The sequence below is a fragment of the Canis aureus genome, chromosome 22, assembly GCF_053574225.1.
Source record: "Canis aureus isolate CA01 chromosome 22, VMU_Caureus_v.1.0, whole genome shotgun sequence".
In the NCBI taxonomy this organism is placed as follows: Eukaryota; Metazoa; Chordata; class Mammalia; order Carnivora; family Canidae; genus Canis; species Canis aureus.
The window spans coordinates 51,281,243-51,297,515 of NC_135632.1; the positions used below are offsets into that span (position 1 = coordinate 51,281,243).

At 46.7% G+C, this 16,273-nt stretch overlaps 1 protein-coding gene across 7 annotated transcripts in view; it reads right to left on the reverse strand.

The window, feature by feature from the left end:
* Positions 1–9,724: 9,724 nt before the first annotated feature.
* ENTPD6 (ectonucleoside triphosphate diphosphohydrolase 6) overlaps positions 9,725–16,273 on the reverse strand; it is a 45,758-nt gene continuing 39,209 nt past the window's right edge. For 4 of the 7 annotated variants that reach the window (XM_077866045.1, XM_077866044.1, XM_077866043.1 and 1 more), the window contains 4 exons: positions 13,949–14,089; positions 12,242–12,298; positions 10,940–11,052; positions 9,725–10,828 (listed from right to left, as the gene is read on the reverse strand). In XM_077866045.1, coding sequence (XP_077722171.1) covers positions 10,730–10,828; positions 10,940–11,052; positions 12,242–12,298; positions 13,949–14,089 — 410 coding nt within the window. In that variant the 3' untranslated portion in view covers positions 9,725–10,729. The remainder of the gene's footprint in view (positions 10,829–10,939; positions 11,053–12,241; positions 12,299–13,948; positions 14,090–16,273) is intronic. The other 3 variants (XR_013361683.1, XM_077866041.1, XM_077866042.1) reach the window with 3 other exon arrangements.

Here is a 16,273-nt window from a genome sequence, read left to right on the forward strand (position 1 = left end):
CTTCCTTTATCTCTACCCATTGCCACCCCCACCCTGATAAATGTTAGCAATCATCCCCCAACATATGGCCCACTGATACCATCTGAAGAGTGAGGGGTTCCTAAACAGTAACAGATGACTTTTTCCTAACAATAGCTAGCCCCCTCAGGATCCTGAAAACCTTGTTTTCAAAATACCTTGGAGGCTTGTGTTACAACTAACCCCCTCCTGACTTGAAAGTATATAATCAGCCGCTCCTCATGACCCCAGTGCAGCTCTTTCTGCATACAGGTCTGTCCCCATGCTTTAATAAAACCATCTTCTGGCACCAAAGATGTCTCAAGAATGCTTTCTTGGCTACTGGCTCCAAATCCCACCAGTTCAAACCACATCACCATACTGTTTTGATTATTATAGCTTTGTAACATAGTTTGAAATCAGGACTTTGTTCTCTAGCTATGTTCTTCTTTCCCAAGATTGCTTTTTGGTTGTTTGGGATCTTTTATGTTTCCATACAAATTTGAGGATTGTTTTTTCTGTGAGAAATCTTGTTGGAGGCATTGCATTGAATCTATAGTATGGACATTTTAACAATATTAATCTAACTAATAAACATGGAATATCTTTCCATTTATTTCTTTTCTTCAATTTCTTTCATCAATGTCTTACAGTTTTCTCTGTATAGGTCTTTCAAAAGCTTTTGCACAGCAAAGGAAATCATCAACAACACAAAAAGGCAACCTACTGAATGGGAGAAAATATTTGCAAATAATATTTGATAAGGGTTAATATTGAAAATATATAAAGAAATCATACGACTCAATAGCAAAAAAGACAAATAAACCTAGGAATAAACCTAAACAAAGAGGTAAAGGATCTATACCCTCAAAACTATAGAACACTTCTGAAAGAAATTGAGGAAGACACAAAGAGATGGAAAAATATTCCAAGCTCATAGATTGGCAGAATTAATATTGTGAAAATGTCAATGTTACCCAGGGCAATGTACACGTTTAATGCAATCCCTATCAAAATACCATGGACTTTCTTCAGAGAGTTAGAACAAATTATTTTAAGATTTGTGTGGAATCAGAAAAGACCCTGAATAGCCAGGGGAATTTTAAAAAAGAAAACCATATCTGGGGCATCACAATGCCAGATTTCAGGTTGTACTACAAAGCTGTGGTCATCAAGACAGTGTGGTACTGGCACAAAAACAGACACATAGATCAGTGGAACAGAATAGAGAACCCAGAAGTGGACCCTCAACTTTATGGTCAACTAATATTCGATAAAGGAGGAAAGACTATCCATTGGAGGAAAGACAGTCTCTTCAATAAATGGTGCTGGGAAAATGGGACATCCACGTGCAGAAGAATGAAACTCGACCAGTCTCTTTCACCATACACAAAGATAAACTCAAAATGGATGAAAGATCTAAATGTGAGACAAGAGTCCATCAAAATCCTAGAGGAGAACACAGGCAACACCCTTTTTGAACTCAGCCACAGTAACTTCTTGCAAGATACATCCACTAAGGCAAAAGAAACAAAAGCAAAATGAACTATTGGGACTTCATCAAGATAAGAAGGTTTTGCACAGCAAAGGATACAGTCAACAAAACTAAAAGACAACCTACAGAATGGGAGAAGATTTTTGCAAATGACGTATCAGATAAAGGGCTAGTTTCCAAGATCTATAAAGAACTTCTTAAACTCAACACCAAAGAAACAAACAATCCAATCATGAAATGGGCAAAAGACATGAAGAGAAATCTCACAGAGGAAGACATAGACATGGCCAACATGCACTTGAGAAAATGCTCTGCATCACTTGCCATCAGGGAAATACAAATGAAAACCACAATGAGATACCCCCTCACACCATTGAGAATGGGGAAAATTAACAAGGCAGGAAACCACAAATTTTTTATTTTTTATTTTATTTATTTTTTTTATTTATGATAGTCACAGAGAGAGAGAGAGAGACAGGCAGAGACACAGGCAGAGGGAGAAGCAGGCTCCATGCACCGGGAGCCCGACGTGGGACCCGATCCCGGGTCTCCAGGATCACGCCCTGGGCCAAAGGCAGGCGCCAAACCGCTGCGCCACCCAGGGATCCCAGGAAACCACAAATGTTGGAGAGGATGCGGAGAAAAGGGAACCCTCTTACACTGTTGGTGGGAATGTGAACTGGTGCAGCCACTCTGGAAAACCGTGTGGAGGTTCCTCATAGAGTTAAAAATAGACCTGCCCTACGACCCAGCAATTGCACTGTTGGGGATTTACCCCAAAGATACAGATGCAATGAAACGCCGGGACACCTGCATCCCAATGTTTCTAGCAGCAATGTCCACAATAGCCAAACTGTGGAAGGAGCCTCGGTGTCCATCGAAAGATGAATGGATAAAGAAGATGTGGTTTATGCATACAATGGAATATTACTCAGCCATTAGAAATGACAAATACACATTTGCTTCAACGTGGATGGAACTGGAGGGTATTATGCTGAGTGAAGTAAGTCAATCGGAGAAGGACAAACATTATATGGTCTCATTCATTTGGGGAATGTAAATAAAAGTGAAAGGGAATATAAGGGAAGGGAGAAGAAATGTGTGGGAAATATCAGAAAGGGAGACAGAACATAAAGACTCCTAACTCTGGGAAACGAAGTAGGGGTGGTGGAAGGGGAGGAGGGTGGGGGATGGGGGTGACTGGGTGTCAGACACTGGGGGGGGGGCACTTGACAGGATGAGCACTGGGTGTTATTCTGTATGTTGGTAAATTGAACCCCAATAAAAAATAAATTTATTAAAAAAATAAATAAATGGGCGAATGGATAAAGAAGACGTGGTATGTGTGGCTCTGTGAATTTTTTTTTTTTTTTTAATTCATGAGAGATACAGAGAGAGAGGCAAAGCCATAGGCAGAGGGAGAAGCAGGCTCCATGCAGGAAGCCTGACGTGGGACTTGATCCCAGAACTCTGGGATCATATCCTGGGCCAAAGGCAGACACTCAACCACTGTGCCACCTTTGAGGATGGTCAAAGAATTATAAAATAATCAAGTCCTGGGGATGTCATGTATAACATAGTGACTACAGTTAATAATACTGTATTACTTATTTGAAAGTTGCTAAGAGAATTTCAAAATCCCTCATAAGAAAAAAATTTAAGAAAAAAATATTTGTAACTATGTATAGTGACAGATCATAACTCGACTTAGTGTGATCATTCTGCAGTGTATACAAATATGAAATCATTATGATGCACACCAGAAACTCACGTTATATGTCAGTTATACCCACTTAAGGAAAACCTGCTGTTTTAGGCTTTTGCCCTTTTGGAGTTCTGGTCCTCATTTTCTTTTAGATTTTATTTATTTATTCATGAGAGACACAGAGAGGCAGAAACATAGGCAGAGGGAGAAGCAGGCTCCCTGTGGGAGCCCAATGCGGAACTTGATCCCAGGACCCTTGGGATCATGACCTGAGCTAAAGGCAGATGCTCAATCACTGAGCCACCCAGGTACTCCTTGGTCTTTTTTTTTTTTTTAATTAAAAAAATATTTTTTGAATTTATTTTATTTATGATAGTCACAGAGAAAGAGGCAGAGACACAGGTAGAGGGAGAAGCAGGCTCCATGCACTGGGAGCCCAACATGGGATTCGATCCCGGGTCTCCAGGATTGCGCCCTGGGCCAAAGGCAGGCGCCAAACCGCTGCGCCACCCAGGGATCCCTTGGTCCTCATTTTTAATTATATTTTTATGATATGTATTTATGTATTTGAGAGGGGGGACAGAAGGGTGGGGGAGGGGAGAGGAAGAGAGTCCCAAATAGACTCCACACCCAGCATGAAGCCCATTACAGAGCTCCATCTCACAACCATGAGACCATGACCTGAGCTGAAATCATGAGTTGGATGCTCAACCAACTGAGCTACTCAGGTGCCCCTCCAGTCCTTATTTTTTAAAGTGCTGTATGTATTAAGATATAATTTACACACCATAAAGTCATCCATTTAAAGTGCACAATTCAATAATTATTAGTACATCTGCAAAGGTGCATGCACATCCATCAAGATAATCTAAGTTTAGAACCTTCCCATCACCCCCCGAAACCCTGTGCCCTGTTTCTCTCCCCTTCATGCAAGCCACGGGAAACCACCAATGAGCTTGCTGTACTATGGAGTTGCCTGTTCTGGACATTTTATATGAACAGAATCATGTAATACTATGATTTCTGTGTCTGGCTTCTTTCACTTACTAGCCTAGTATTTTCAAGGTTCATCCATGTCACAGCATGTGTCAGACCTGAAACCATAAAACTCCCAGGAGAAAACAGCCTGATCAGCTCCTTGGCCTTGGCCTTAGCCATGATCTTTTGGATCTGATTCCAAAAGCAAAATTAACAAGCAGGGCTACGTTGAACTAAAGGGCTTCTTCAGAGCAAAGGGGTTCAACAAAATAGGCCAGCCTTAGACTTTTCCCAGTCTCATCATGGCCACCCCTTGGACCTGTGGGCCAAGAGGGGTCAGGTCTGCTGTGGAACCTCAGGGGTCTGCAAGTTCTGGGCTCCTGAAGAGGGGCTCTCAATTGCCTACCGAATAATTAAAGGTTGCCTGGAAGAAAGCAGGAGAACTGAAAAACCCTGAGAAAGGGGACACTGACCTTTCCTCCCCACCCTCCAAATTTCCTTGGGCAGCCAACAGTCCTCTTGTTTGGCACATTCATTTTTACTGCCAAATAACGTTCCAATGTATGGATAGTCCTTAAAATCTCTTTATCCCCAGCAAACTGAAAACCCTGGCTTACAGTCTCACGTCTTGTAGGACAAGCGCTGTAGGCCTCTGAACTTTGGCATTTTTACTTGCAAAATGATCTGATCCTTAGGTGACCTCCAGATGGATCTGGGGAACCCTGCAGCTGTTTTATTTTTCTGAGCACCTCACACTTTGGAAGCTGTTTTGAGCCACCCCACTGCCTTCTATTCCATGCTATAAAACGTGGCTCTGGCACTTTTCTGACCTTGAGAGGCTTCTCCACACAGGATGCCATATAGGGGAGTGTCTGCTTCGAACTACATAAATCCTGAGGTGGACATGCAGATTTACAGAGCTGCACTTAAGCTCTTAAGCGGAAACCTTTATCCACCCACCAATTAGTAACACAGAAAAATAGGAATCAGGCTGTCAAAATGATAAGGGGCAGTTAGGCCCAGAGTTAGTTTTAATTTCTCTTGACTGCGTAACTACTTTTCCTAAATATTTCAGAGCACAGTACCATGATAACGATTCTTTAGCAGAGAGACCTGCTTCTGGTAAATAGCTCTGTGCAAGGCCTGACACATCAGGAAAAATTAATCTTCTAACATCTTTGACTTTGAAGGCAATGCAGCACACTGGTTTGGGGTTTGGAAGCCTCCAGATCTGGGTCTGAGTGGGGCCATCCACTCCTCACTCGCTGAACTTGAGCTCTTTGGGGCCCCCCAGATCAGTACCTGTGCCATGCAATCACCTGTGCACTCCATAACATAGGCCACTGTCATTTCAATTCAAAATTCAGGGATATTACCTGCAAGTATGCTTACCTGGTCATGACATTCCAGATAATTTTCAAGGTGAATCCAAGGATCTTGAGTGTGGAGAGGCCTTGTATATGCCTGATTCTAACCTTTCAGCTAGGGAGGAATCTCCTCCTAAGCACCCTTCAGTGCTGACAGGGCAGGGATGCAGACCCTGTCTTTTAGGACACCTTTCTGTGTTAGATGGAAACCTGAAAACATGTCCCTGTAACTTATGTCCACATGTCTGAGCTGCAGCCTCTTCAGCAACACAACCAAGGCCAGGGTCTCACAATCCTTATCATATTGAAGATGCTGTCAGAGTCCCATCCACCCGAAAACCTCTTTCCAGGACTGCATGTGATTCGGAATAGGAAACACAGATTTGGCCTTCATCCCTGTTCCTGGCTCTCAGCTCCTCAAACCCTTGGGACTTCCTAAGCATTTAGAGGAAAGGGAGCAGCTTTTATTATAATACTTAGTCTTCTGTCTCAGGGACCATTCAACCACACCTGAATTTATGTTAATAAGGTGATTTATGGAGAGCCCCTAGGTGACCAAAGGGTGGCAGGACAGTTGCCAAGGGGAATTACCTGCCTTCAGGTAATCAGAAGGCTCAAGCTCAGTCGGTTGAGTGTCTGACTCTTTGTTTCGGTCAGGTCATGATCTTATAGGCTGTTGAGATGGAGTCCTGCATCAGGCTTCAAGCTCAGTGGGGAGTCTGCCTGAAGATTCTCTCCTACACACTTTTCCTAACATAAATAAACCTTAAAAAAAAAAAAAAAAAAAAGAAGTTTGGAACTTTCAGCCTCCCCTATTCCTGACCTCTGGGATGGGAGAGGGCCTGGAGATTGACCCAACAGTCAATGATTTAATCAAGCCTACATAATATAGCCTCCATAAAAATCCCAATTAGAGATTTGGAGAACTTCTGGATTTTGTTTTAAGATTTTAAGTCATCTCTACACCCAGTGTGGGGCTGGAATTTACAACCCTGAGATTAAGAGTTGCATGCTCTACCAGCAGAGCCAGCCAGATGCCCCATTCTGGTTTAACTAACACAAGGAAAAAAAAAAAAAAAAAAACTAACACAAGGAGGTGCGAGGAGGGATGGCATACCCAGAGAGGACATAGAAGCTCTGGACCCCTTTCTCCATGTCTTTTTTTTTTTTTTTTTTTTTTTATTTAATTTATTTATGATAGTCACAGAGAGAGAGAGAGAGAGAGAGAGAGAGAGGCAGAGACACAGGAGAGGGAGAAGCAGGCTCCATGCACCGGGAGCCTGATGTGGGATTCGATCCCGGGTCTCCAGGATCACGCCCTGGGCCAAAGGCAGGCGCCAAACCACTGCGCCACCCAGGGATCCCCCTTTCTCCATGTCTTATCCTGTGTGTCTCTTCCACCTGACTATTCATTTGTACCCTCTGCAATAAATCAACAATAGAAGGTAAACTTTTCTTCTGAATTCTTTGAGCCTGTTTAGTAAATTATGGAATCTAAGAAGGGGGTCGTGGAAACCACTGACTTAGAGCCAGTTGGTCAGAAACACAGAACCAACCTGGACTTGTGCCTGGTACCTGAAGTGGGGGTTAGGGGCACCTGTGTGGCCTGCACTAACTCCAGGTGGACAGTGTCAGGTTGAATTGTAGGCCATCCAGTTGATGTCAGAGCATTGCTGGGCATGGGGCAGATCCTGCATGTCTAGTGTCAGAGGGAGGTCCTGAGAGCAGAGGGCTGAGTGGGCAGCAGAGGAGGAAGAGGTTTTTTTCTCCACAAGGATGAACTGACTGCCCTAGGGGCTTCAATCATTCCTCATACCTCATGCTCTCCAAACAAGTTACTAAAACAAATTTATCTCACTGCACTTGCAGTGCGGCTTCCGTTAGGCTGTTCCTGATGTGGCTAGGATTCTGCACACTTCTGAAACAGCCCTTCTGAAACTGCCTCATTACTTTATAGCCAGCCATGATTTTATCTAAAAATGGTATTATCTCAGTTTGAATATCACATTTGCCTTCCAGTGACTCTAAAACGGTCCTACAAGTCAAATCCACCTTGAAACAATGATTTGCTGTGCCTGAGGGTATTCATAAGCACATGCTGGGAATTGTTAAAGTAATAAAAACAAAACCATAAAAAAAAAAAAAACCAACAGTGTGTTAACTTTTAAAACTTATCAGTGGGGAAGCCTTTCTAAATTATGACACAAAACCTGGAAGTCATCATGATAAATTTGTATAAAAATATAAACTAAATAAATTTAAGTACATAAAAATAATTGTGCATTGCAAAAAAATCATAAGGTCAAAAAGTAACAATAAAATGGGGAAAAACTTGCAACACATTCTATCACAATGGCTAATTTCTTTAATATATAAAAATCTCCTAAAACCAGAAGAGAATGACCACAGTCTCTCAGAAAAATCAGTATGGGACACAGATGTTTCATTGAAAAGGAAATGCTCTTAAACCTACATACAAGATGAATTAGATCTGTGCATAGTAAAATTACCAGTTATTGTTTACCTGCCTGAGGCAGAGCAAACAGTGTGGCTGTAGCTTTGCTGGTGAGGAGGGCTCAGAGAAGCTGGCACCGAAGCTGCCAGGAGGTTGAAGTTAAAACTGACAACATAGTCACCATTTAAAACGTTCCAGCTCTTGGCGTTGGCAATGTGAGGATGGCTCCCTGCACATGGACGTGGCACTGGAAACAACCCAATGCCGTGGGGTCCTGTCATTTAGCCATGGCAAGGTGGAGGCAGCTCAGTGCGCACACTGACAGTGTGGCTGTTCTGAGGGCTGAAAGGTGCAGGACACATGTGTAGGGGGCATGCCAGGAAGACCTGAGCACACAGATGCACATGTCTTCTGTGAGGTACACGGAGGTGACAAAATTCTTACTGTATTCCTAGTTGGCATCTTTTACATGCTAGGATATGCATATGCACCTACTTTTTTAAAAAACAAGAGCCTACTCTATAATCACAAAAGACAGAACTAAACGATTTGCATACTTTGCTGGGCCTGAAAATATTCCATGACTTATTTGGTGAACTTTTGGGAAACTTCCAGTTGTTTCCACTTTTTCAGACGTGAGATCACTAACCTATAAATGGACCAAATCAATTTTCACTTTTACCTTCATGCATATTTGATTCCCAGCCTCCGGAGTTATTTAAATATTTAAAACGGTTAGATATTATGGAAGGAAAGGCTGGCGAGACCCTGTCAAGGCAGGAGTGACAAGGAGCTAGAAGCTGGATTCTCCTGCCCTTGTCAAGCGAAGGTTTCCTAGCTGTAGCCCAAAGGTGGCTTTTTATTTAGAGGAAGCAGCTTTCCTGCTTTGTTGTTTCTACTTATGTTACATAAATACCTCCAGACATCTGCCCTAGGGTTTAAGTTTTGGGGAAACCAGTGAACGGAGGGTGGGTGGCTTCGTCTTGTCAGTGGTTTTTGTCCTGGGAGGTCTCCAGCCTTCTGGAATTGGGGCAGTGATGATCAGACCTCCAGATGAGGACCCTCAGGAAAGAGGGGAACTGCTCCTGTTGTGTCCTGTACACATAGCACCTCTCCAATATAAAAGGCTTTAGGCCTGGACCCCCCCCCCCCCCCGCTTCCACCCCTGGAGGGAGGAGTAAAACCAACCTCCTGCAGCATTCTGCCCAGCGTTTTCCCCCACCAGACTCCACTCGTGGGCTCATTTGGCAGTCACATCCGCCCTAGTCCTGCTGCAGCTCCAAGTGGTCAAAGGGCCAGACCCTGTGCTCCTACCCAGTCTTTCTCTGACATACGACCCCTTTCCAGCTGTTCCAGATTAAAACCAAGTCCCCACCAAGCACACTGCGAGCAAGAGAGGGGCATGTGCTGGGGAATACCATGCTGCACAAGCTGCGGGTCACAGTCCTAGGGAGGAGGGATCTCGGTGGGAAGTTGACGGGCTCCCCTGAACAGCCTCAGCCTCCACAGAACCTGCCACCACAGGGATGTGGTGTCCTCCGTGGGCCCTTCTGTGGTTGTCTCCTCAGGAAGCATGCTGAGAAGACCTACTGGGCCACCTGTTACCCAGCCTGGGCGGTTCTTTGTTTCAGCTACAGTAAACAGGGCCCTGAGGGGCTTTCCTCCTGTCAGTGCTGGGGTGGATGAACACTGCTGACACTCACTGAGAGGAGTCCTCAGAGCAGAAAGCCTTGTAAACCGTTTATTTTGGGTAGAACACACGATGTACCCTACATTTCCCACAGGAGATTTCCCATTTCCCAGTGTCCTGTGCAGCTCCTTGTATCTTGGGGGGGTGGGAGTGGGTGTGGACCTGCACCCCAGCAGAGCTAGGAGAAGGCAGTTTCAGGGACTACAGGCTGCCTGACCTACAGGGGGTGGTGTACGTTTTCAACACTGCTCGGCTGCAATGGCTCACGGTAGCTATACATCCACTGGGGCTCAGAACACAGTAGCTACACAAACACTCAGCACCGCACAACGGAGACATCACTCACACAGCAAAGCCATAAATATTGTAAGCAGTTCATGCTCACATTTGGGCCTCCTCTGAAGAGCTGGGGCACATGAGAGGTATTTTCCCCAGCCTTTCTTCCTATTCATAGGGCCAACTCTGTCAGTTAGCTCCAAGTCATCCAAGAACCTGAAAAAACAAACCTCTCAATGACGTTACACATCCACATTCAAGGAGGTGGCAAACACATTCAAGTCCACCAGACCCACTGTCCCAGAGGGTGTGGTGGCTGCCACTCGGCCCACCCTGAGAGCAGCCAGGACAGCCTCCCTGTACAACCTCCCCACAGAGTCTTTGGGGAGAAGGTGAGGTGTGTCCTGGGGATGCAAGGACAGACCAGACAGGGGCAGGAAGATAAAACAAGACTATCACAAAGACACATGTTACAGCCACTCCAACCCTGCACATAGGGACAGGTCAGGGACGGTGAGACTGCATCACCCTTGGCACGTGACCTTTGCCCTGTCTGGTTCACTGCCCATCTGGAGCCACGCAGGAGGCGCTGGGCCTGGGTCACGTTGCAGCCCTCTCCCTGTCCAGAGGCAGGTCTGCAAGGTCAAAGGGGGAGGGGTGGCAGCCTGAACAGCGGCCTCCCCCCAACTTGCCATGGGCTTCCACGAAGGTCTGTTCTCATGGAGATGGAGCCGCTTCTGCGAGGATGGCTAGAGTGCCTCGACCACTACAGGGCTGGACTCTTCTGTCTGTTCAGGGAGTCGATGTAATGAAAAATGGCCCCCAGAGCCCAGCTGGTCTCAACATTGTTGATTTTCCGAGTCAGCTTGAAAACAGAAAGGGAGTGGTGGAGTGGGCATAGCTGGGAGGCTGGACACAGTGCCCCCAGCCTGTCAGGCCACAAAAGGCACAGGGTCACCCGAGACACTGTCCTTACCTTCAGCACTTTGTTCTCAGGGAAGCCAAACTCCTGGAGCAGCAGGCTGATGTAGGTGAGGTCCATGCACAGAAAGGGGTTGCCCTGCGGCCGGGTCTCTGCCGTGCGGCACACTGAGGGTAAGACAGCCCTTTCCCAGTCAGATTCCAGGTGGTTCACTCGTGGGCTGGGGCAGTGGGAAGGGGTGTTGTGCAGACCAGGCTCTACCCACTCCAGGTGCCCAACCTGTGCTAGGTTCTGTGTTAGCCCCAGATCCTCACTGATTCAGATAGGACTGCAGCCTACAATAGGAAGGTGATTCACCAAGAGTATACCAAAAGGTAGGGTCTCAAGGCCAACCAGCCTCCACTGGGCCTGGCCTCCAAGACCAAGAACATAGGTCTTGTTTTGGTGTCATGAGTCGAAAGCCAGTCTCATAGGACATAGCTCTGCATCTGTGACTTGGGACACCCCTCCCAGTGTGACTCTGGGCTTTCTGGGGAATGTAAACACCAACAAAGCTATCTCAGGAGATTCTACTCTTATTCTTGAGACAGATGAATAAACCCAAAATTCTGCTCAGAACCTTTTCCTGTTGAAGAGTCATGACACCCAGTGTCCATGGGACAAACCTGTAAGTGACAAGAAAGCTTAAAAAAAAAAAAAGCCACTTGTGGGGGGGTACTTTCTATAGAGAAACACATGAAGTTTAACTCTTTTGATCTGTAATTGGGAACAGCAACCAAGGAGCAGAATGTTTACAACCAGCCTTCATTTCATTCCCCATCTGGCTGAATTGTGATTGGACAAAGGAGAAGAAGAGGGGCAGCCCTGGAGCTGCTGAGTCAGCCACCTGCAAACTCAAAGGGTAAGAGCTCTTCACCCCCCAACACGCTGGGCTCTGCTGTGCAGGGGTTGTTCGTGTGATGACTGTGCATTTGTTGGGATACTTTCAGGGGAAATCCCTGTTATGGTGACCTGAACTATAAGCAAAGAGGTTATCAGAAAACATGAACTCAAGGGAGCCTGTTCCTAACTACCCTAGGATTAGAAATGTGCCCTTTTAGAGCTGGGACACTGAGGCTTCCCCTCCCCTGCTGTGGTCACAAAGGACATGGCATTTCTGTGGTCTGGGCCCAGCAAATGACCCCAAGTACCCTCTCACACCTCTCAACACTCCGTCTGGCTGGCTGAATCAGAAACCAAATCCAGAAGCTCCCAGTACTGCCTCACAAGCACCAAGCTGCATCTGCCACACAGTGGGACAGGGTCCCAGCCTCTTACCCTGGCCTTTCTTACCCAGGCAGTGCAGCCGCCACTCACCATACTTTGCCGCAATATCAAAGTCTCCTACGACGAGGCTGCCTCCCTTCTCCACATCTGCAGGACAAAAACAGACACCTGGTCTGCACCAGCATTCCTGGGGCAGTAATGCCACTAAGGCTGCACCCATGAGAGGATGACCTGGGGTAGTGTGTCCAGACTGGCCACAAGCCTGGCAGGAAGTGGGGCAGCAGCCCCACATGCACTGATCACATGTCTGAGGTGATGTGGCTGGGGGTGGGCAAGTGTTCCATGCAGTACCACACAGGGATCATTACCACACTCATGGGTCTTAGGTCCCTAACAGGAAAGTCACCAGGATCCCTGGACCCCACAGACTGAATAATCTCTTAATTCTAAGTTAAGAAAACAAAAGTACAGAATTGGATATGTTTCTTCAAGCTGTGGCCCTGAGTTCAGCAATGGTATTCCGGCATCAATTTTCTGAATGTGGAAAAAAAAAATTCTATAAAAAAGCCAAGTAGTTTGTCAGGTCTTAAATCTAATGGGTAGGGTCTTTACAAAGCTCTCCAGAAGGTGAGCCCTAGGCTTCTGTGACATTCCCAGTGAGAGAGGCATGAAAGCAGTGTCCCCCAACTCTCAAGACTGGTTTCTTCAATGCACCCCAAAAACTCTCATTTGAAAGAGGGTCTTTCAAGCTGTCCCACATATTAATGTTTCATATAAGGCAGCTGCTGCTCAGTGAGCTGACTTTTCCTTGACTTTGGATATTTGCTCAGTCAGCAAATGTCATCCTTGAAGATGGATTTAATTTCTGAAAACAGATCCAAGCAGCTCTTTCAGAGCCACGTGTGACCACAAAAGGGAGTTGGAAGAGCTTTTCTGAGCAGCCTAGTTATCTCCTGAAGTCACTCTAGGAGGATGTCAGTCCCCTAGGAGTAGGGCAACCTTCAGCCAGGGGGAGGGGCTGCAAATTGCTGAGCTGATACTGGGGAGGGGTCCCTCTGAGCTAGCCTGAAAGGCTGGAGCCCCCAGCATGCTGCCAGGCCAAGTCTGGGTGTAGCAGGCCCTAAGCATTGTACGTCCATTGCTGGTGGCACAGTCCGGAAAGTACAGATCAATAGATCTTTGCTCCAGCTATGGGAACCCCACAGGGGCTCTTAGGCCTGGCAGGCCAAGTAGCTACTGGGCCAGCTACTGGAAGGCACCTCAGGGACCTTGCTCTGTGCCAGAGAGACCTGGGGCCTGAGCAAGGGATGAACAGGTCACCTTCCACCTGGCCTACCCACCCCTGGCTGGATGCACTCCACACTGGGCCCAGGCAGCAGGTGGCTCAGTAAGCTCTGAGACACCACAGTGCCCATAAGCTCCTGAGGGTGGTCTGTGGAATGGGCTGACTCCTCCCCATGCCAACCTGGGTGCCACATGGGAAAAGATGGCCATGGGACCATGTCAGCCAGAGGCCTGGGTCAGGGCAGGAACCACGACGGTCAGTTACATGGGTGAGTCAGTTCTGCCTTAGAGCAGAACAACTCGACAGCAAGTAACTGTTCCTGCAGTGACAACGTAACTTTATTAACTGGCTCAAAGACCTGATTATTTATAAAAAGAGGGCTTACTACTTTCTATATGGATGACAAGATACCTGCCCTCCTCTACTTCCATTATTGAGAGTGACTGACAACATGATCACTCTCTACTGTGGGCCCTGTGTCCAGAGAATCTACACCTTGGCCCCACCCTTACCTATGAGGCCAACATTTGCTGCAAGGTCGTAATAGTAGGAAAAAGCATAAAAGTCCACATCCTTCACTTCTTCTGTTCTGTGCACTTTGTTTTGAAGGATTTCTGATATTCTGCTGGCACACAGCGCATGGAGGTTCACTACTGGGGCAAAAGAAAAGCATAAACACAATGGTAGGGAGCTCAGGCCCTGGGCCACACAGCCCCCACAGCCCTTCCCAGTGATTTGAGAACTTCACATGGAAGGTGAGGTGGGACAAGAAGCCTGCAGAGCACCTACCCCGTGTCTTGGTGCTCATCAACACCAGACATGCCAACAGCAACCTTTTAGGAGCCATGGCACTGCGGGCCCAGGTCAAGGGAAAGAAACCCAAAGTGTGAAGGGGGCTAGAGATGGCATGGCCCTCAACCCTAAAGGATGCCAGCCTCCAGTTGTGCACAGGTAGGAACAAGGAGGAGGGATAGCCAATGGGTTCGCTTCACACTGTTTACTCTCTGCCAGCCCTTGCTGAGCTCTGTATGTGCAAGGCCCTACTCCATCCCATCAGTCACACTAGAGGTGAGGCCTGCACCCTCTTTATGGAAAGGCCTTTAAGGAAATAGAGGCCTAACAGGCAGCTTGTCAAGCTCACACAGATGGTCATTAAACACCTGCTTGGAAGAATAACAAAGAGAGCCCAAGAGGTAAACAGATTTTGTTATGCTATGACCCACCCCGGACTCAGCTTCCGATCTTCCCCAGCAGACCTGCCCACAGTCTGAAGGTAGCTCCAGCCACTTCTCCCCTTGCCCTTGCCTATTGGGCTTTATTTCCCTCTACTCTCCCTTGTCTGGACAGCTCCACAACTTCCTCCTTGTTCCTTAAAAACGGCACTTCAGGGCCTTTGCACATGTTGCTTCTCTGGTCTGGAAAAGTGCTAATTTGTATCTGGGTGGTTCATTCCCCATCTCTTCATGTCTTGGCTCGAATACCACCCCATGAAGCCTTCTCCGGCCATTATAATTAAAACTGTAATCTTCCTGACAGCCCTCCTCCCCCTTCTATTTTTTCAAGTTACTTTCTCATGTGTTTTACCAACTCCTCCCACAGAAATGTCAGCTGTGTGCCAGTGGCTGTAGCAGGGCCTGATGCATAACAAGTGCACAAGTGGCTGGCTGAGTCAGAGTGACCTCCATGGTCAATGGATAGTAAGAAGCAAATATTTGGTTTTTGTTCCTGGTTCTGGACACAGAGCTTTCAAAACCCTTGTAATTTCCTGAGTGATGGGGATGGGAGGAGCACCTTTTCAAGGATACCTAAATTTATGGAAATGAGCAGATTCTTGTTGGTGGGTCCCCAGGTGGCTTCAGGATGGACACTAGTTGTCAGAGGAGCCAACCATGTGATTAGAGGGTTAGAAACTTCCAGCCCTACTCTCTGACCTCTAGGGAGAGCAGGGGGTTGGGAATTGAGTTAAATCAAGAGCCAGTGATTTAATTAATTATGTCTGTGTAGTGAAGCGTCCCAGACCCTTAAACGATGGGTTCAGTGAGCTTTGTGGGTAATGGAGGGTGTTGGGAAGTGGTGTTCCTAGAGAGCCTAGAGAGGGTGTGGAGGCTCCACATCCCTTCTCCAACACCTTGCTCTATGCATCTCTTCCATTTGGCTGTTCTAGTTATATCTTTTATAATAAAATAGTGATAGTAAAGTGCCTTCCTGAGTTCTGTGAGCAATTCTGGCAAGTTATTTGGGGGTGTTTGTGGGAACCCCCAATTTGTAGTCAGCTGGTCAGAAATATAGGAGGCCTAGGACTTGCTATCTGTTTCTGAGGTAGAGGGTGGGTGGGGTGGGGGAGCCTTGTGGGACTGAGCCCTTAACTATGCAGTCTGCATTAACTCCAGGGAGAGTCTGAACAGGATTATTCAGGGATGGACAACTGGCTGGTGTGGGGAAACTCTCACACATTTGGTGCTAGAAATGTGAGTAGAAATAGCTCTGTTACCAAAGGCAGACAAACCTCTTGCTCATGTGCCCAGCCTGGAAACATTTCAATGTTTCTTTTAGCAAAAACTAAAGGAATACAGGGCAACAAAGACCACCCAGGTGGGGTGAGAGGGGCCAAGCTAGTGGGACAGCACATCCAGTGTCACAGGTGGGGGCTACACAGCGCAGAGCAGCTTTTCCTGTGCTCACCAGGCATTCTCAGGTGACGGGTGGAGGGACGCTGATTCCACTAATGGAGAAACTGTTTCTCCCTCAATTCAGAGATGTGTTCACACTGACATGCTGCTCCTAGGCCAATAGCTTTAAGTTGGCCATTTGTCTTGGAGCAGCAGGATGTTCAGGTC